This window comes from Lycorma delicatula, chromosome 4, assembly GCF_047948215.1.
Source record: "Lycorma delicatula isolate Av1 chromosome 4, ASM4794821v1, whole genome shotgun sequence".
NCBI lineage: Eukaryota > Metazoa > Arthropoda > Insecta > Hemiptera > Fulgoridae > Lycorma > Lycorma delicatula.
The window spans coordinates 70,041,023-70,064,491 of NC_134458.1; the positions used below are offsets into that span (position 1 = coordinate 70,041,023).

Here is a 23,469-nt window from a genome sequence, read left to right on the forward strand (position 1 = left end):
AGTTGAGTACACTGATGTAAGAAAACTCAAATGAGTAAATTGGAGGCAGTACTGCAGTCTTCAGGATAAGAACTAAACCAGGAACTTTCTAATAACATATCATACACCTGACCTAAATAATTAACTTCCCCCATCATGAACATGAGGTATAGATTACAACCGTATTTTTTAACACAAATTTTTTAAGCTTGAACAAGATTTAAATAATCAAACCTGAATTAGACTGCTTTATGTTTCAGCTCTTTCCTTGTGTTAAGGAAACTTTCATTGTGTTAGGGATGGTAAAAAAAAAATCATTTAACATGTAATATGGACTCTTTCACATATTAATATCTTTGAGAGCAATTTCATCAAGTCACATTCTTAAATTACAGTGAGATGAACTAAAACTACAATGTGAGTAAATGTAAACATGTAGCCTAGTTGGTTTTAGTAAAACTGGTTATTTATTCCATGCTCTCCGTATTAAAAAATAATTAAAAAGTTGCATATACACTTCTGCAGATTAATACTATAAAAAATATATATGTAGACTGATATAAAAAAACAAGTAGATTTCATGGGATCATTATTCTCAGTAAAGAAAGATGTTAAAATTGCCAAATTTCATGTATTGTTATACTTATAATGTATATAAATATAACCCTTATGAATGTGGTGTTAGGAGTGAGGGAAGAAATAACACTTCAATCACTCTGTTTAGTCTACCATTTAACATGACAAAAATTTTGTTAGTGAACCAAATTTTTACATCAAATTGTGAATAAAATCATAGCATTCTAACAGTTCAGATTTCATGATGTTCAAACAAAAGGCTAGAAAAAACGTTTCTTTTAATACCAATATTAAATGCAATTTTTGTTCTTTTAGTTTCTATTGCAATAAATTTGAATTGGGAGTTTTTAATTTGATGATCAGTCTCTTGGCAGTTCCTTTGACAATCTTTGTTCTAGATCTTTCGATTTTTATAATCTTTAGTAACACTTGTTATTGGTTCTGAAAAAAGAAGACTACTGAAGCACTATTAATTAGTGCCACCTCTTGGCATATTTCTCCCTGGATTTATAACTTGAATTTTTTTTCAGTAGTAATTTAATCCTGTTAAGTAGATTTATGGCATTTAATTTTAAATGACAATATAACATTTTCAGAAGAAAAAAAACATTTTTTTTTCAATCTTCAATCATTTAAACAGTTTTGTAGGTTTTTTCTTTAACAAATTGTATATTAAAATGTATACTTTTCTTACTGCTTATTAATAATAATTTAACTTACCCAAAAAGTATTATATTTTACTGCCTCAATTTTAATAAGAACTAATTCTAAGGGTGTTATTAAATTTTAAACAAAACTTTGAAATGACACAGCAACCTAACGCAGGTTGAATGAAACAGTAAATGAACACATAGCGCAGCTCCATAATCAGTTTAGTAAGTAATAAAGACATTTTAAAGAGAATGTGCAGTTAAATTTCTACTTCAAATCAACTCAATGTTGGAGGAGTTAAATATTAATTTAACAAACAATGAAAAGCTGAATAAAGTATTAAATAATGAAATGTCAGAAAATAAATAAATAAAAAATGAAGAGGAAATAATAAAAAAGAAAAATATTAAAATGATAAACAATATTTTCAAATCACACTAATAGAAATATTTCTAACAATGTTTTTATACAGAATCTGCTAAATACTTCATTAAAAAACAATGTTTTTACTTCAAGAATAAAATATACAAATAATTACTGATTTAGTCATCTCAACTGAAAGCATAAAGTGGTATTCCTGAAAATGACAAGAGTTGTTTGTATCTTTTAATTTTTATTCTAAAAGTAGTGTAAACACTCGTAGAAATACTTATTTTTATAGTGCTTCATTTTTACTATTTATTAGTCGATTAATATTTATAAAAAATTACACCAGTGTTTACTGATGATGATCGTTTAGTAATCAAAATGATCATCTACAGTTTTAATTTTTAGTAAAATTCTGTAAACACTTTTTGAGCATTTTCTTGTTTACGAGTTCGTTAATAATTTGCTGAATGAAACCTATGAAATCCTACTAAGATAATATTTATACTCGCAATAATAAAATTAACTATTGATTAAAAAGTTGTGCAGCATCATTTTACACAATCCCAATTAAAGTGGAAAGTTAGCTTAAAAATAGTCTAAAACTTCTCAAATTTCCAATTCAGACTGCTCCATCTGTGGATATTTTCAAGTCCCCAAGCCCATATTACTCACTAATCAACTTCCAAGGTCTTGGGCAAAACAAAACAAATTACTCCGATGTACCCTGATCGGTATATCATCCTTTCTCACCCCTATCACAGTCTCAGTCTTTGATTTCTTTTTCCTGATTATCAGTTCTGAGAATGTAGGCCTGAGACCCTGTTAGTTCCTCCATTCTGAGGATGCTGGGACCTTGATGACCAAAACACCTTCTGTGATTCTCACTGAGGAAAGGGGTTGCTGGTGGACAAATGCACAGACTGTTTCTCGATGGTGGGTGTACAATAAGCCTAGTGGCTGAAAATAAGCTAGTGGCCTTATCAAGTAAAGCTGGACCTCCTAATCCTACTAGAAAAAGTTAATTGTTCATCAGACAACTAATAAATCTAAGTAAAACAACTTATAAAACATAATTTTTTTATTTCTTACCTCCACAATTTTGCTCACAGAGAGCGAATTAGATTTCCCCACACCGCTGCCCTCTGTGTTATTATTGGACAACGATGACGACGGTGACGACACACAAGTCAACGAGGCGGCATGGGGGGCATCAGGAATACCTAAAGAAAAAAAAGATGAAGAAAACTTGTACTAGAAGGATAAATCTTTATGTGCAATAAAACAATTTTTTGTTGACAGTATCAATTCTTTAATAATCTAATTTTACAACGTTTTCCAACACCCTGAAAAGTAAAAAAAAATATTACTAAATTAACTAACAGAATACCATATCTACAAAAAAAAGGAAAATGGTCTACATGCAAACAACAATCTGCATACTGGATATTTTATATAAGATTCTGAATGTCATACTTGTAGTGGACGCTTCTAAAAACTCTGGAGGATAAAAAAGTATGCCTACAATCACCATCACTGGTGTATATCGGTAAATTACATGAAATACCGAATTATAATAAGAACTGTACATATAGTTGTAATATTATGGCAAGCAGCACTGCATGGCATCAGAGGAAAAATTGTAATTATGTCTGACATCAGCTTTATTAATATTCTAGATTGCAATGTAAGGGGCCCACACTATAAGTTAATAAAACTTATAAAAAAAGCACTTTAGAAAAAAGAAAACTGCACTACCAGTAGTAGTTTAAAAAATTTAATTACATTTAGAGATGATTTTATGGAATTGCTTGAGGTCCACTGAAAGTATGAAAGAATTCTTTTATCTGGCAATACAATAATTCAGTACAATTAAACCTAAAAAAAATTTGGGTTTTGTTATTTATTCTACTGATGAGATTCCTACATTTACAAAAATTGTTTTTCAAACTATCTTGTTATAAAACAGTCAGAATAAAACTAATGAAAATGAAAAAGTATACAATATACACAATTTTTTTTTGAGATTACAAAACCATCAAAAAGTTCTTAAAATGTTGGAATTTGATGGTAGCAACCTGTGCTTCACGGGTTTTTGAATTACAGATAGGGTTGAGTAGGATCGGTCCAAAACAAAAATCTTTTCAACTGTTTTTAGTTAGCTGCATAAATCAAGGTAAACTTATCAGTTTGTCTTTCCTGTGCACTTCCAAGTCATATTTTGATTAATTAAAAGTTAACGACTTCAGTGCTATTCCAGTTGCAAATAATTTTGTTTTCAGTGGTGATACCCTACTTATTTAGTATAAAAACTTGAGATTTTTTTGCTTGTAGGCCAACTAGTAGTCTGTCTTTCTTAAGTAGGGGCTTTTCTCTAGGCCAATGGTTTCCTTTATAACTGACTTTGGTAGGTGTTTTGTGCTTTTATTGATGGTTCCTGTGAGAAAAATTTTCCTGTCAAAATTTGTGTTGGAGGTAACTTAATACTATCAATAAATAAACATTAACATTTATACAGAAAACGTTTCAATAATCTATTCAACCAATACATTTTTGGCAAGGGAATCTAAATGTTCTTGGGAGAAAAATTTGCTACTGTATTACTGTAAAGTATCACATTAAATAGATAAATACCTGCCACAAACAAATCTTTTTTTACCAAAGCCTTGTGCATCTGTTTAAAGTGTACCAATTTTCTATCCCAATCATATTATCTAACATAAATGACAGGGTTACATAAACCAGGTAAGGAATGCATCATTTAAAGAAATTTTACCTCAAACCACCACAGGATAGTCGTCAGTTTGATCTACTTTTGGTTAACAATTATGTGGAGCATAGTACTTAGAATTTCTAAACTCTTTTCAGACACTATTGCAGGAAAGAATAGCCATGAACTGTGAGAAAGAAGTGTCCCAGAAAGTTGTTGTTTAGTAGCTTTTCCCATATCAATATAAATTTGCGTAACTCATGTCTACCCATTGTCATGAGTTTGTAAATCTTTCCAAATCCTTAGTCTGTGTTTTCAGTTTTTCTATATGAATATTTATCAGTTTCATTAATAAAGAAGTACCAAATGATGTTATTAAAAATAAATTTAAAGAATATATATGTATACAATAAGGCTGCTATCAGTGGTGGAAGGTTAATTCAAATGTCTGGGTTCCTGAAATCTCTTTGACACATCCAGTACTTTCTCAGAAGGAAAAACTGTTTTCCATGTTTGTCTGTATACTACAGCAGAATCTTAAACATTTTTATCATTGTCATTTGCTAAGTTAGAAGTGACCACTTCAACAGAAATATCACTATCTGCATCATTGTCTGAAAACGCATACTTCTAACTCATCGCTCTCAAATAACTGAAGAATTTCATTCAAAGTATACATCTCTTTTATTATAAATCTTAACAGAGATCATTTACACAGCGCAAAAAATTGAATGAAAATCAAAAGGAATAATTATAATGCTATAAACTGATTAAATGGAACACTGCAAAATACCTGCAAACTACTATTTTTACAAACAAACAATGCCGAGGATAGGCAACTGAACAAAGAAAAATACATACAGAAGTAAAGGCAAAGCAACACTAACAGCTGTGTTGCCATTTTTTGTTTCCTATGAGACCATAATAGTGTCACAATTACGACACTATCGCTTAAAGAATTATTAAATAACATTGCAAAATTTATGTAAGAATCAATAGAAAAAGCATACAATCAACGTTTATCACTTATAGGATTTAGAAACTCAAAAGAAATTATTTTTCAAATGACAACGTATTCAAGGTTAGCTAGACAGCTACTTACATACCAGTTTATATAACCTAGTCAAATACTAGATTATCTCAGTATCCATTCCTTTTTATTCTTTAAGCTATGTTGTTTTCTGAGGAAAAATATGTGTTGTTCTGTATATGTCATTGAAACACGATAAAGATGAGTTTCAGTTGAAATTTCCCCAATATGCAGTTTGTAATAAATCAACAATACTAAATAATTTCAGGAGAGCAGGAATGTGCAAAATCAAAAGGATCAAGGTCAACCATATCTGTTACCTTCAGAACTCTTGTGAATGTGAAAAAAAAAACTAGCTGACCAGATATCTCTTAACTTCAATTATTCTGAGAGAATTGACTGTCAACAGCTAATGCTTTCAGAACTACATAAAAAAAAATTAAAATTATATCTTCCCCCATACATACCTTCAGGGATTTAAAGAAGCAGACCTTGAAAAGTCTTTATTACTGTTATTGTTTTTTAACGTTTATTGATGATAAATGGGAATAAGTGCTGGATCATGTTAATATTAGTGGTGAAGCTCGATTTCACCTGCAGGGCTATATGAATGGTCAAAATACCTGAAAACTAGCAGCAAAAATATCCATACTTATCATAAACAATCATTACATACATACAAAACTTGTTTTGTGTGCAATCTTCTACCACCATGTAAACCAGTCCTTTATTCTTTGGTAAAATTTTTATGGTGAAATTTATCATGACTTAATCCAACAATATATTTCACACTTATAGGAAGGCATCTAACGTGGGTGTCACCAAGATAATGTTACCTGTTATTTTGCTAATGAAACACTAGCTAGGATGCAAGAATTTTTTGTCATCACCTAATCTCACAAGACTTAGCATTGGGAGCCACCAAGATCTTCAAGATCATTCCAAAGATTTCCCTTTGGGGGCATTTAAAATAAGTAATTTTTGAAAGCAATCATTAAACACTTCACAAACTGACAACACTGAAAATAAAGATTTCAAATAACAGTAAACAAATATTATAAAATGTGGTTACAATGTCATTAAAAAGGTAAAAACCTACATCCAGATTAAGGAATTACTTTCAGGATCTATTGTGAAAAAAATAGTTCAAATATATTCTACTGAAATCCACCAATATTGATAATTTCTTAATTTCTGCTTCACTCTACCTAAATTTTAGTATTAAGTATTTTTAACAAGAACCATTTGCTTAAAACATCAGTTACAGCCAAAAATGAAAAAAAAAAAACATACTGAGTATATCAAAAGTGGGGACAAATAAATTATCATTTGAAACATTTGTTATTCAGGAAACAAAATAATGAAAATAAGTAGTTATTCCATAAATTTAAATCAGAATGGCTAATTAAAAAGGCAATTCAACCAATTTAAGAAAAGATAAAAGCCACATTTATTTATAATTCAGGATAAAACCGTTTCTATTGTAATTTAAATCATTATTGATAGTTAAATTGCACAATATATTTTCAATTGTAGTTTAATTTACTCACATTCCAATTGAATTACAGAATTATATAAATGCTGTTGTTTTAAGATCATATTGCTTACATAAAATGTTAGAATATTCAAAAATTCTATATCTGCAACAATTATACAACATAGTTTTACCATAAAAGTTTAGCAAGCAACAAATTTTTTTAATTTTATAATACCAAGAGCCTTTCAACAAGTATTTAACTATTAATTTCAAATGCAACCCTCTTGACATGTTTACATAACAATTTATAGCCATTTTTGTTTAAACTTTTTATTTTTAATTGCATCCAATATAAGCAGAAACAATTTTTGAGCCACAAGTGTAACACTTTAAAATATCAGTATGGCATTTTGGATGCTAGACTTTTATACATATAACAAACCTCTAACATATTTGAAATACAACTGGTATGAATGAGCTGCTATGAATGAATGAATGAAATCCTGGGAAAATTCTGAGGTCTTTAAAAATTAGGAACTATTATTCAGATTTGATAATTTTATACTACCTATTTGTGATTATTTTTTAAGTGAAATTTATCAGTACACAACAGCTAGTTTACAAATATTAGTATGTACGTGTTCACAGATTTTAATTACACTACATTGAGAGTACAAATTTACTACAGTACAAGAACATTTTTTAAATTTATATGAAGTATAATGACCTCATCAATATATTGATAAAAAAAATAATGTAGTTTTTTCACTGTCTAGATTTTTAAAAATCACATGCTTACAAACAAAATATGGCACTTTCAGTGTTTGTGAAGCAAGGTCTCAGAAGACAGTTAATAATGCAATATTATTCATTTCAAATAAATAGAAAATAAATAATTGAGATTCTTAATACTTTCATACTAAGCCCATTATGAATTAGAAATGAACAAAAACTTTTTAAACTAACTGCCTTAAAAATAATAACCATGAGAAAACATTAAATTATTATCATTAAAGTCATAAATTATTATCATTAAAAGCAGAAATGTATTAATTAACAGCTACGGATCTGTAATGGATGGATGGATATATATAACCTGATCCAAGATATTTTATTAAATCTTTTGTTAAATAGAAAACAAATACTGATAAAAAATATAATTTAAGTTAAAACTAACGTTAAAGAAGTGCAGACAATACTTAATACATGGAGTAACAGGCAGAAGCAAAGAGTTTGATGTAAAAAGAAAACAAAAGGCATTAGTGGTAAAATGAAAGTAAAGGAATGAGGAATTAAGAGGACAGCTAAAACTATGTGGCAAGTGCTCCAATTGGTAAAAATTATTAAATATGTAGGTAGTAGGTGATGAGGGAATGAAACGATGAGAAAAAGAATACCCGGTACTAGAGATTTTTATCAGAGTTAAACAGACTGATACATAAGAAAGAGTAAGGATTCTAGTACAATATTTCAATCTGTGCATGATATAAATTGCTATTAAAAATAAAAAGGCAGATAACCAGAAAACAAAGACACTTTTTGGCATCCTGTATATTGTATAGATTTAGCTGCGATTATGACAAACTAATAAGTAATTAACCACTAATTAATAATCATTAAATAAATAAACATTTTGTAACTTCTACATCAAAATAAAATTGAGTGGCACTCATAACTATTCTGTACTTTTTTTTAAAGTTTTAACTATCATCCTACAAAGAACTATTACATAATAAAAAATTACAAACTGATTTGACAATCAAGTCCACCCAACCATAGCTCATCAAATTAATATATATCGACCTCTGTTAACAAATAACTACTTAAATCCTAAAATAGAAGAAAAAGTATACTAACATAAAATGCTGCTGACATACCATTATAATTCTCACAACCAGTAGTGAATAATATCTCAATAACCCAGTGCTTCATTTTTACAAAGAAGGAATAAGTAACAGGGTGAATATGAACAATATGTGTGTACCTGACTGAACAATATCAAATCTGAATCAAAACTTTTATTCTCCCACTATAACAAAGCTGCTAATGATTCTCCCACTCCAGTAACTGCATTTCCAATTCCAGTTCTTGTACATCAGACCAACCAATTAAACAACCAATATTTCAAGACAAAACTCAAAAAAAAAAAATTCAAAAGAAGATAAAGACAGAATCCTAATACAAAAAAAAAATAAATTTACACACATGATAAATAACATTCAATTTGTGAATTTTATTTTTTAAGGAAAAGAATTCAAATTCAATTTTTGTTATATTAAATAAATTGCTTCCATCAATAGACATACATGCAAATAAAAACATACATGAACAGGAAATAATTTGCAGGAAGGTTAAAACACAAACCATAAGAAAACTAATTCTTGAGCAAACCTTCAATGCTTAATTATTTATCTTTGTGTAACAATTTAATCAAATTTGTTATTTTTCGGACATCTTCTCTCTTCTGTCCTACATTATGGTCCTCTAAACTGGCTAACCGAGTTCATGGAAGCATGAACCCTGTGCCTAGTTCACACTTTCTGACTATGAGTGACATTAAATATCTCATACTTCGGAATTTGTTTAAGTTTAATTAGCGACTAATTCATACCACAAAATGTGTTGTTCGCAACAACTGTAATTTGAATCTAGTTCCCTAAGTTGATCGCAAGTGATCATACTTTTACCTCAAATTTATTTCAACTACTACGGACTCTGGTCTGGTCCACCAGGGAGTCGAGGACAGACCTTCTCCCACTCGGCTCCATCACAGAGTCCTGTGTGACATTTACTTTATCACATTCAGTGACTGCTCTCAGCAAGAGTCCTACACCTCACGGCTGTATGGACTACCATACCCAGCTTTTTATATACAGAGGATATAAAAAGCCTGTACGTTATAATAAATAAACCAAAAGTGTTAAAATTAATACCAGTAACATATTCTGAGGAAAATGTTAAGTTTACCAAAATGGTGACTTACGACCACCATCAAGTAACAATACAATTATGTATCACTGATCAAGAAATAGATGAGTATACTTGGAAGAATGAATATAATATGTAAAAAATTTAACCAAATAATATAACTTATGCTGATCAAGTCAAAATCTTTTGAGTGCTTTTACTTATTACTTCATTAACATAAGTGAAATTAAAAAAAAGGAATCCATTTTGTTTAAGTAAAAATATGTCTTGATTAACTGACAATCAGATATTGCAGATATATATTATTCTACTCTAGTTTTATCTTATCTGTTTACCAATAGTTATGTAATACTAATGAATGATTGTCATGACTGATAAAATTGGAAAGATGAATGGAAGATATAATGATAAAGCAAAATCTTATGACAAAAATGGTAGCAAGCTGCAGCAAAGCTTGAAAAGGAAAGACAATAAACAATATATGCTACTTACTGGCAATTACGGATCAGCAATATAAGGTTAATGTGAAATGAAACTACAACATGAACAGAATTCAAAGTATCCAATATACATACCAATGATGAATGTAAATACAGAGTTAATAGCTAAAAAGGTAGTCTTCTAAAATTTCAAAGACTATGACAGTCAGCTTAAAAAATAAAGAAACTCAATGGTATTCCTGTTCATGACTTTTTCGAAAATAAGAAAATAAACTAAACATTTCAGATTTGAATGCCACCAACCAAGTGAATACTGAAAGGCCTAGTAATAATTACAAAAAAGGTGGTGCACTCGAAGCTGACAAAGCAGGAATGTTTTTCAGGTAAATGCTGAAATTTAAAAGAGAAAATTATAAGTGTAAAATTGCCTAAGAAACAAATCATAATCCTGTAAAAGATGTTAAAAACAACTATTGTTAACAAAGTTAAAAAAAATTAAAAACTTAAGGAAAATATCAGAGTAACAAAAAGTGACAAGGATAGTCAGAACTAATGAAGAGTTACATTCACAAATTACATTCCAAAAAGAAAAAATCTGTTCACGGGATGAAACATTAATTAAAACAAAATGTTATAGAAATTCTTCTCTTCACAATCCTTTCTATTCTGTTGTAAATTGAAACTATGTAAGCTAGATAAAGGTGGTGTGAAAACATACAGCTTACTACAAAACAAACAAAAATTCTAAAAGAAAAACTTCTAACTGAAAATTGAAAGAACATATTTAAATCATTACTGCCATATTTAAACTAGTGGTATAAAAAAAATTAAAAACATATAAAATTATTTTTAATTTCATATATTTTAACACAAAGTTATAGCAAAGAAGTTAAGGAACATTGAAACTGAATAATTGGAAAGATGAAAAATGCAGTGTTTTTTATTCATGTGTAATTTTTTATTTGTATTAATATGTGTGAAAATTCAATTTAACTGAATCAACTTTACTTACAATATCTCTTTAAAGATTTGCTTTTTCTTTCATGATTTTACTACAGTGTACAACATACCTTGATATTAGTAGACTGAAAATCATTAAAACAATATTTTTTACGAAGGAATGTAAATGTCTTTCAGCTGAAGGTACAAAGTTAAGTAAACATCATATGGGCCATCGGCAAGAAGAATATGTTGCAGACATGGAGAAGAAATGGACTCAATAAGAGAAAAATTCAATCTGTAATGAATCTCATTTCCTTTAGAAAAAATATGTAATCGCCACCAAGTAACAGCGAGCTTGGAGTAGCGACGACTACTATCCAACATATCATGCATCATGTTTATGCTACTAAGAAATGACTAATCACGGTATGCCAATGTTTCAGGGAACAATAGTACAGCAGTGACATGTGAATTAATCATCCAAGCTCGCAGTCACATGGTGGCTACTATACCATAACACCAAGATTGATGACTGAATGGTTCTGTAACACCAGGAAGGAGTAGCAATATGGAAATTGAAGGACATAAAGTAGATACAATGACAATAGTTGAAGCCACATTTAATGAACTAATTCATCACACTAAATCAGTCAAGTTAAACGTTAGGTACAACTCCACTGCATGCTATTGTCATTTTTTGGTAAAGCAATGCTGCAGATGTCTACTTGTAAATCACTTAAAATTTACAAGCCTTTAACCACATCAGGAGAGATTGATAATTATACAAAAACCAAAATTTGATTATCTAATTAACATCTTCATAATCTAGTGACGACACTGAAATTTAATCAGACATATCACTAACAAGTAAACTATTTATGGAAGTTATTTGACTGGTTTCCACATACTTTTACTGAGCTAATGCAAATGAAAATGATCTATTCAATTTTGAACATTAAAAATAAAGTTAAGATAAATCAATCAATTAATAATAAAAATTAACTATTTATTGACTATTTTAAAGTAATAATGTCTATGTACTGTTTTTTTTTTTTTAAACAAACAATACACAATAACTACGAACATAAATAATTTCGTAGCCAGAACCCATATATTTTGTATAGGGAATAAATGATTTCATTCTTTCTTTAAATTCTGTTCAAGTTATCAGACTGCAGTTGATGAAACAGATCAGAAATAAAACAGTGTTTTTTTTACTAGAGTTATCTCATATTGACAAAAAAATTTGGTCTCTTTATAGAGATTTGACAGTATAATTTTCAATAACTGTTTATGAAATGATTACAAAGTTCTATTCTGAAGAGACAGGAAGAGAGCAATGTTATGTTGCTCTATTATTCTATTAAAATGTGAATATGATAATATCCACTACTTAAAACAAATTACCACAACTGCAGTCAATTTAGTTAAAATTAATCAGCTGAATAATTGAATTTTATCTCCCTATTATAATATCAGAAGTAACATGAATACTGTATTAGGCAAGAAACTATACTTAATGAGTTGTGGTGAAAGACAGCCAAGAATTAAACAAAAATTAAAAAATAACCTACCAACAACGAATTCAATTTATTCATTACCATTTAAAACATAATTCAGATATCTAGCACAGTAAAAATACTGACGAAAAAAATATTACAAACTCTACCGGTGTCACAAAACTAAAGTCCATAAACAAAATTTTCAAACATACAAAACAGCACACAAGTTTAAGTACCAAAAAATGAATAATAGTGAAAATGTATAGTGCGATGTAGTGAATAGATACTAAACTACACAAAAATAGTAATATAAAAATCATAAGAGAACTGTGATGTAACGCATAACATCAGATAAATTCTGATTATATAAATTTGAACTTTAATCGGTAACAGATTTCTGAAGAATACAATTAATACTGTGATCAATATCAATTTTAATCACCACAGCATAATCTAAGTGGCATGCAATCTGATGCACAACTAATCAGACTGATATAATGAAACTTAATTCATGAAATAAGCAGTTCTCATAGATATAGCTTGAAAACCTTAAGTCAGCTAGAGTTTCTATTTCTTTATGAGTGATTCTGACAGGTAAGTAAAAAATAAAACTTTAATCAAAACAGGTAAAGATTAAAAGAAAAGTTTATCTTGAAAATAGAAATTTTTCTGTTTTTCTGACCACCAAAGGCCAAACTTCAGGAAAAATTTTGATTATGGTGTACAGTTTCACATCTGTAAAGGTTGGATAAACACTGATCTTTTGTAAATAAAATTAAAATCTGATCAATTTCAGCGCAGAAAAACCAGATGATCTGATACCCTATAATCTGTGCATTTATTTTTCCTACCAGCAATAGTCCAAGAAACCTCAGGACCCCCGCAGAGCAAAGCGGTCTAATTCAAGGGAAGAACAACACTTACAACTTTATTATTTTAATTAACTGAAACTTTTAATTGAACTTCTTTGCATGATAAGGAAGAATTTAATGAAGATAGTATGTAGGGAGTGACCTTACATAAAGAAGCTATTATTAAAAGCTTATTATTTTCTCTTTTATGGCAGAGCCCTTTTACTAGGCACTTCCAATTTTTTAAATGGCTTCAGTTCTCAGTAATTTGTCGCAGGATCTTGAACTTGTTTTTATAATTAGTTTATTCCACAAGTAATTACAGAAAACAGCCTAACCACAAAAAAACTAAAATTCTAAAAAAAAACCACAATACAAATAATGAAAAAACTCACCAAATTGTTTTTCTAAATTGCCTCTATCTTATGTCCTAGAAAGCATAATAATATTAATCATAAAACCTCAAAGGTGAAGAGCAAACTTCAATACTTCTAACAGATATGTCAACATACGCATTATTCATATGTATAAATTAAACATAATCTTGTTACAGTCTATTATAATTCTAACAATAACTAACAACACTAAAAGTGAAAAACATTTACAACAGTGTTAAAATTTTTCTAAGTAGTATCAAATAATACAGTCATCGGTGACTAACATATGTCAACAAGTGTGCAACCCGAATCAACATCGCTTAACTCAGGTGATTTATAGGAACAATTTATTGAAAGTTACTTCAGCTGTTAGTGCTGTATCCTTAATTACATCATTTACGTTAAAGATTTAAATGCACTGACATTAAAATAAATAAAAGTACACTTACCACTGAGGCCCCACACCCAGGCTGACGCAATACTGAGGTGTAGACATGTCAACCTGTTCTAAATCAGCACTGAAACAAAAATGAAACCACTTTTATTACTGAAATATATGCTAAACTCAATTTTAAATCGTTGACCATTCATTAAAAAAAAATAAATTCAGTTTGTGTAATGCAAATAAAAACAACTGTTTTAAACTGCTATTTTATAATTTAATATTTCTGTGATAAAATTATACACGCAAAATAAATAAAATTAGATTATACATCATCATAAATATAATAATAATATTCATAATAACATACAAACAGATTACCTACTTTATTAGGTAATATAAATATTTATATACTGTGTAATTTTTACTTATAAAAATGTTTCAAATACTTGATCTCTCGTTTTACAACAAAATTACCACACTACCCATCAGTTTCTTTTTCTGGAAATACCATGTTTTTCATATGATGAGGGACTGTACAATGAAGTTTTTATCAATTCCATAAAACTAGTCAGAAATTCAAAAACTAAGAAGCGTAATTATTTCATCAGCTAACTGGGTGACAAATATTTTTTATGTTCATCAAATTATGGCTACAAAAAACCAATTTAAATATGAAACTTTCTAATAATCAGAAAAAATTAATAAAAACATTAAATACGCAAGTAAATAAATATATCTATTTATTACATGCGATACAATTAAAGCGCCCAAGTACAAATGGCAATAGTTGAAAAGCTTTCTCAGACAGCTCATTTTAAAACCAATTTCTACGGTAAGCACAATGAAGGCACTGCTAGAAGAGGTGAATGTATAACCTACATTTTGGGGGGGCTTGTCATGCTGATATGCAACAATACTCAGCTTAGTTAAGAAGATTACAGGAAACCGTGAAACACAGTGAGGTAGTGTAAATATACAGAAAAATACATATAACTTCAGAGTTAAACCCTAAATGAGTGTTTAAGTAGTACTGTACTGGCAGACCGTGAATTTTGTATAAGATTTTTGGAAAAATTGCTTTGATTTTAGACAGAAACATAAGTTTCAAGTATATATATTTTTACAGCTAATTTATTGATTTCTTATTTAATGATAATTATGTAAATGTAATATCAGGCCTGGCAGAGAAAGTTATATCAAGGAAATATGAAATAACATAACACATTTTTAGAGCATATTTTCAGTTTCTTCAGAGTATCTAAGTAGAAAAAAATAAATTATAATACATCATAGGAGGAGAGTTCAGCAGCAGCATATTAATAGGACCACACTTCTTGCATAAAAATCTTAATTTTTTCTGATAGGACTACTTTTTCCAATTGTAAGTTTCTTATAGGTGAAATTATTGTTATTATAAGCAGTTAAACTCTTACAGTTGTGAGGTAAATACCCGAATGCATTCAGAAGTAATATAAAATTTATAATTTGAGATATTGTTTTCTGCAATGTCTAGAAAATTTGAATCAATACATTCAAGGAAGTTCTTTTTTGCAAGAAAGTTTTGTCTTGGATAATCTCAAAATATAAACAGACCTCGCCTTACAGAAAATGGCCATGCCTAATAATTTTTGCTGAATTCAGTTTTTAAAATGTATTATGAACTGAATTTTATTATAACAATTTAAATTAACAAAATTGAGAAAAGTATGGAATTCTAGATTAAAACATTTTAACATTAAATTTCCTAAAATATACAAAACAATTTGCATTCTAACTTTCTTATGATTAAAAATAAGAACACAAATAATAATAATTATTATGTATATCAATTAGTATTAGAGTTAGTCAAATCATTTAATAGATTTTATTTTAGATATTACAAAATAAACTATTTATATATAGTTTACTGTGTAATAACTATGGCATAAATAAATGGTTTCAGTTGTTATTGTTATTATTAGTCATTAATTAACAAAATATTACTTTACAATTAATAATTTTCTAATGACAAATCCGTATGTCATTAGAAAGATTAAATTTGTTTACCTAATTGTTAACAGGTTTGATTTTCTTATTGATGTTGTGAAAAATAAATACCCCAAAATGAACTTTTGTATGTAACAAACTTTTTTTAAGTAATATACTGTAAATTCACTGCTACATTTTCCTATAGATTGAATTGTGAACCAAAATTATTTTGAATTTAATAATAAATTTAGTATGCAAGAAAAACGTCTTTCATGGTGGTCCTGGTACGTAAATCTTTAAAAATGTTTGAAATCTTTTTAAAAAAACTATATGAAAAAATATTTAAAACTATATATAGGATTAAAACTATTTTTATTTTGTCCATAGATAATTGCTCTTGAAATAAAAAATATCTTTAAACAAAGATTTTGTAAAGGCTTTTAATAAATAATTCAATAGAATTCAATTTTTTGACTACACCAAAATATACAAAAGAACAATAAATTGGGATTATCAATTTTAGAAACAGCAGATAGTACAGTTACAACTGTTCAATAAACCAATCACAATAGCTACAAATATGCCTGCTTCATGTATATCTACACAAATTATTAAAAAATAATAACTTTCCTAATGACAGAATAAAAAAATTATTTAACATGATCACACAAACAAAAATTAGAAAAAAATGAAGTGTAATAAAAAAAATACATAAATAATAATAATCTATCATTAAATACAATTTCACAAGTATATGTATTAATCTTATAGTTACATTAAAAAACCGTTTAATATACTTCTAAAACTTGATAAGTATAGCTTGTCCAAGCCGAATTGGCACAGATCTGATCTAAACGATGATTGCCTAACTACAGAACCTTAAGTCGAATTTTGAAGCACTTCTGCTTACCCGTTCACTCCGAAATTTTGAATAAAGGTTTGTTCTTGGTGATAACATATTTCAGCAACATTATTAAGTCACTAAGATGCCCCTAAGTTGCTAAGTGAAAAAAATGCCCTTTGATTATGCAATCTCGTTTACATGCATATTTTCTTAGTAAAAGAAATGTTAAGCGAGATATATATTAGGGTATACAGTTGCTACTAGAAATTATGTACAGTAGCGACCGACGTTTTGGGAAAATTTAGTACTTTTTAACCGGATCCGAATTTTCGGACGAAAATTACAAATATATCGAAAACGGTCAATCCTGGCGCTCTGAAAAATTTTTCGATTCCCCTAGACAACACCCTCATCCGTTCTCAGTGGTACTCGTCAGATGATAATATTTTCAAGTGCCCCCGGGGCGCCGTTCGGAAATTGGGGAGAGGGTGCGATGGGATGCCACCGTAATATCTCGGCAACTGCTCGTCTAATTTAAACGATTCAAACGGCGTATGTAACAGCAGGTCTAGCGCTAACTGTTTAATGTATCTGATACACTCTCGATCGACCGGATCTTGGTTATCCGGAAATTAAATCGGTTAGGCCTATGTTTTGATTGCACTCACCCACCGAAAAACGTACCGATCCGATCTTTCGCTACATACGCTGAAACCTCTGCGCTAGCGCAGTTGTGAAGTATAAACTTATGAAGACTAAAAAGTAGAAAATAAGAAAATTTTTAAAACATCACTCATAAATTAAACGCACAAAAAGGATAAAGAATAATTTTAGGACGGTATCTCAGAATGGATTTGACAACAACCTTTGATGGTGATAAGTAAGATTATGTGAAAGTCATTGCTTCAAATTAAATTTGATGTTTTTGCCAATTTTTTCATATTCGTGATGAATGGCCTAGAGCGGGGTGCAAACATGAGCACCCAATTCCTATGCGAGGAGAAATTAATTTTTTCTGACGCTATTTCACCATTAATTCGTTAAACTGTTCTTTTTCAGACTCCTGAGGCAGACGCAACACGTTCTACAAATTTTTTGAGATCATTAAGAAACATTCCAACTGCAGCTTCTCCTGCCATGTAATTAAAAACGTTGTGTATAATTTCTTTCCCTTGGCGGTGAATGTCTTTTCCCCATAAATTAGACATAATTTGCAAAATAATAAAATCAATTCACTACCATAAGAATAAAGCCGACACAAATTTAGTAATGTAACGCGAATAAATTACTTTTAAAATTTCACTTAGGACTTTCAAGTTTTAAATCGGTTTCACTTAACTACTTTCGAAAATTGAAACTCAAAGAACGCTATAATCGGACGATAACCTTATACTCTGGATACACGCAATTAACTGGACAAGTTTTAACTGAAAATGCAATATAAACTGAAACGGAATCGTTTATAAAAACGAGTTAATCTGTGAATGAATCAAGAATATGTATAAATAGAGATTAATGTTTCATTTGAATATTTAGAATTACACATCGTTCGGTTATTGTTAACACAAACCTGAATAAAGCCATTTTTCTTGCGTGCGACTCATAGCCTAGGCTATCGTACGGTTGTTTGCCACTCCCAGAACAAAGGGCGAAGAGCGTAGCATAAACAGTAAACAGCAATCTTGTGCGTGTTTGGCTTGGATATTTTATAAGATTACAAAACTATAAGTAAATACATTTTGGACTAAATACTAATCAGTAACAGCCGATTAGTGACAGAACATATCTATTTCAGTATCTAATGAAGAAATAAATTATTAATTTAATGATATATAAATTCAGGATTAAATAAGTATAGGTACTTATTTAATCCTGTCATATTTATTAGTATAAATATAAGACGTAAATTTGTTCATCGATTGGAATAAACAACAATCGTACCGTAAACATACTGTCTAATCGAATATTATAAACCTGTGCTCGTTAGGCAGCAAGATATACAGCTATGCTAAACAACAATCGTACCGTAAACATACTGTCTAATCGAATATTATAAACCTGTGCTCGTTAGGCAGCAAGATATACAGCTATGCTGTTCATCAAATCTGCGCCAATTCGGTTTGGACAACCTACAAAAACTAATGTAAAAAAAAAAAATTATGCGAAAACCTATAACTTTATACATTATATTAATTTTTTTTAAACAAATAATATAATTAATTAGAACATCTTAATAATAATAAAAAATAGTCGAGATTGTAGGTTATTTTATTCAGGTCAAATCAATTTTTCATTACTTACAATATAAAAAGGCTATATAAGACCCAATTTATTTACAAATATACTTCTGATATGGCTACATACTGCATTAATAAATAATATATTCTTTATGGAAAGACACATTTGAATTATTAACAAAAATTGTTAATAAGATCAAGAATGAATGTGCATGAAAATTAATCTATATTATATATTGTACTACCCCAAATAACTTAATCAAGGAACATAAATACATTGGATAATAATACCGTTAGATGTTAACATTTAAAAACATTTATTTTTACACAGAAAGATGAGGCATGAAGAAACTAAATTAGTTAAACCATTTTTTTAATCGTCTACCTTTGAAAAAAAAAACAACTGAAGGATGGAGGCCAGCTGCTGAAAGCGCTAAGAATTGGTTTTCAAAAAATTACCTACATAAAAAAGTGTATTTATAAAATAAGAAATTATACATAAACAGGTATTTATTTCTACCTACATTAGGAAGAAGTGTGTAATGAAATGGCAAAGACCAACTGGAACAAGAACTAGGGGAATACCAAGGGGGATTTAGACCATGGCGAGGCTGCCCAGAACAAATTCTAAATTTAAAATTAATTATAAGGTATCATAAACTAAGGAATAAAAAACTGGTAGTAGTGACTTTTATTGATTTCAAGAGAGCATATGATTGTGTACATCGAGAATCCCTGCTAAAAATCCTGAGAAATTTAGGGCTTCACCCAAAACTAGTTAAAATCATCGGACTAACACTAACGGATACCAAATCCAAGGTTAAATTCAGGGGAGAAATATCTGATCCATTCGACATCAAAACAGGACTGAGACAAGGAGATGAACTGTCACCGCTTTTATTCAACTGTGCCCTTCGGCAGAAAAAAATTAAAATCGGAAAAAATTAAATAAAGATAACATTAAAATAGGAAAAGATATCTCAGTAAATTGCCTAAGCTTTGCGGACGATTTAGCCCTACTAGCTCAAAGTATAGAAGAGGCCAGATACCAACTGTCAACACTGGAAGAGATTGCAGGAAAAATTGGTCTAAAAATTTCATACGAAAAACCAAAATTATGGTGAGAGACTCACTATGCATAAGCAAAGTAAAAATAAGCAATAATGACATAGAACTAGTAGAAAACGTTAAATATTTGGGGGAAAACATTACACACAACCTTAAAAAAAAATCCAAACTGGAATGAAAGAATTAACTCATCAAGGCCACAATAAAAACACAAAACATCTATAACAAAAAATGCATCTCCATAAACACAAAAATAAGACATTATAACTCAGTTATCCGACCAGAAATACTTTACGGATGCGAAACCATATTTGGACCGTACCAGACAAGGTTTACCGACAAACTGGAAAAGATTGAAAGACAGATTCTACGACGATGCATCGGGAAAAACATTAAAAAAGATGGGATTTGGAGAATTATTCCAAACAAAGAGATTTACAAAACGATCATCCCGATAACTAATAAATTTAGAAAGAAGAGAATTTCCTTTCTAGGACATATTTTCAGAATGGAAGAGATCAGACGGATAATCGAACTTTTTTGGAACAAGAAAAGCAGACCGAACTGGTTATACGAAGTACAGTATGGAATAATTAGACCCGTGAAAACCTAAAAACGAAAACCGGAAACTATGAGAAATTAAAAAATAAAGAAACAAGATTCCTATCAAAACCCAAGAAAACAATAAGCCGGGTGTACTCTGAACAAGAAAGGGCAAGAAGATCTGAAACCCTTAGAAATTGCTGGCAAAAAAGAAAAGCTGAAAAACAATCAATCAGCTAGAAAAGAAAGAACTTGCCAAAAAAATTAACTAAAGTGATCCATTATGGTCTGAAAAAAAAAGAAGTAATTTTTGACATGATCGTGAGGGAGATTTAACTACATTACATTGCAATATGTTAAATTTATAATAGTCTTAATTTTTTCAAAAAATGGCTTCTCTAAATAAAAGGATATGGACTAATAATCAATAAGTCAAAAACCATAAGAAATCAAAAATTTCGCCCCTTAACTTCCTAAAAATTACAGTACGATCTCATTTCACCAGGGTAGCTGGAATCGGAGCAAAATTAGCCATGTAACAAATGAAGCATTTTAGGACACATATTTACATGAACTTTTTTCATTATTTTTATGAGAAGAATAGGTTACCGAAGGCCTATGAGAACTTCGTGATATACCTGTATTTTTTTTTTAGTCCTTTGACTGGTTTGATGCAGTTCTCCAAGATTCCCTATTTAGTGCGTCATTCCATTTCTGTATACCCCTACATCCTTAACAATTTGTTGCAAACAAATTGCACAACTTTTCCCATCTACCTGTCCCTCCAATATCAAAGCTATTCCAGAATGTCTTAATATGTGGCCTATAAGTCTGTCTGTTCGTTTAACTATATTTTTCCAAATGCTTCTTTCTTCATCAATTTGCCGCAAACACCTCTTCTCCATTTGCCACTTTATCCATCCACCTGATTTTTTAACATTCTCCTGTAGCACCATATTTCAAAAGCTTCTAATCTTTTCTTCTCGGGTACTTCCATCGTCCAAGTTTCTCTGCCATATAAAGCTACGCTCCAAACATATACTTTCAAAAATGTTTTCCTGACGTTTAAATTAATTTTTGATGTAAGCAAATTTTATTTCTGACCAAAAGCTTGTTTCGCTCGTACTACTCGGCATTTTATATCGCTCTTGCCTCATTCACCTTTATTAATTCTACTTCCCAAATAACAGAATTCTTCTACCGCCATAATCTTTTCTCTTCCTATTTTTATATTCAGTGGTCCATCTACTTCATTTCAACTACATTTCATTACTTTCGTTTTGTTCTTGTTTATTTTCATGCGGTAGTTCTTGCGTAGGACTTCATCCATGCCATTCAATGTTTCTTCTAAATCTTTTTTACTCTCAGTTTGAACTACTATATTATCGGCAAATTGTAGCATCTTTATCTTTTCACCTTTCACTGTTACTCCAAATCCTACATCTAAAATGTTCTTTAACATCATTAACTGCTATTTCTATGGAAAGATTAAAAAATAACGGGGATAGGGAACAATCTTGTCAAGAGTCCTTCTTTATTACGGCTTCTTATGTTCTTCAATTATTACTGTTGCAATTTGGTTCCTGTAAATGTTAACCAATACCCAATTCTTCTATCTCTATACTTGAACCCTACATTTTATAAAATGCTGAACATCTTCCACTCTACGTTATCAAATGTCTTTTCTAAGTCTATAAATGCCATATATGTTGGACTGTTTTTCTTTAATTTTCCTTCTACTATTAATCTGAGTGGTAAAATTGCTTCCCTTTTCCCTACACTTTTCCTGAAACCAAATTGGTCTTCTCCTAACACTTCTTCCACTGTCCTTTCAATTCTTCTGTACAGAATTCTAGTTAAGAGTTTTGATGCACGAGTAGTTAAGCTAATTCTTTTGTATTCTTCACATTTATTTGCTCCTGTTTTTTTTTTTGTATCATGACAATAACACTCTTTTTGAAGTCTTGACAGAACTTCCCCTTTTTTGTAAATATTACAAACAACACTTGTATAATCTTTTTTTCCTCTATATCTATCGCTTCTCCTCACCTGTACTGCGCAGTATTTCTGCAGGTATTCCGTCCATCCCAGGAGCCTTTCTGCCATTCAAATCTTCAATTTAATAGAGAATTAACTATTAAATTAAGATCTCAGTATTGTTTTTCACTTTTCATCCTCTTCGACTTCCTCTTCTTCCTCTCCAATACCAGTTTCTAATTCACTTCCTTCGTATAATTCAATATATTCCACCCACCTAGACATTAACAATTGTTGTCTGCTTAGGTCCCGATTTTATCCTTATTAGAATGATTCTATCACTAGGCTTTTTACAATAACAGCATACATTTAAAATTTTTTTTCAGTTATATTTTTTGGACAAAAAGATTTTGTGTCAGCATTTGTGGTTATAATACATAAAGTCCGTCATTTTTTTTTTAGAGTTTAGTTTATTTTATTTTGAAGGATTTATATTTACGTGAAATTTATATTGATTTTTTTTCCAATTAGATTTGAATTTAAACCAGCATAGGTGTGTATGTGTGTGTATAATATATATATACATATTATTTTGTACATATTTTATAATATTTTTAT

General features: G+C 29.7%; 1 protein-coding gene across 1 annotated transcript in view; it reads right to left on the minus strand.

Moving 5' to 3' along the window:
* The window catches only part of Oda (Ornithine decarboxylase antizyme), a 28,575-nt gene extending 9,965 nt beyond the window's left edge, over positions 1-18,610 (minus strand). The window contains exons 1-3 of the mRNA XM_075361717.1: positions 18,597-18,610; positions 14,279-14,331; positions 2,665-2,795 (exon numbers count right to left, since the gene is read on the minus strand). Of these exons, the coding sequence (XP_075217832.1) occupies positions 2,665-2,795; positions 14,279-14,331; positions 18,597-18,610 (198 nt within the window). The remainder of the gene's footprint in view (positions 1-2,664; positions 2,796-14,278; positions 14,332-18,596) is intronic.
* Between the last annotated feature and the right edge of the window lie 4,859 nt (positions 18,611-23,469).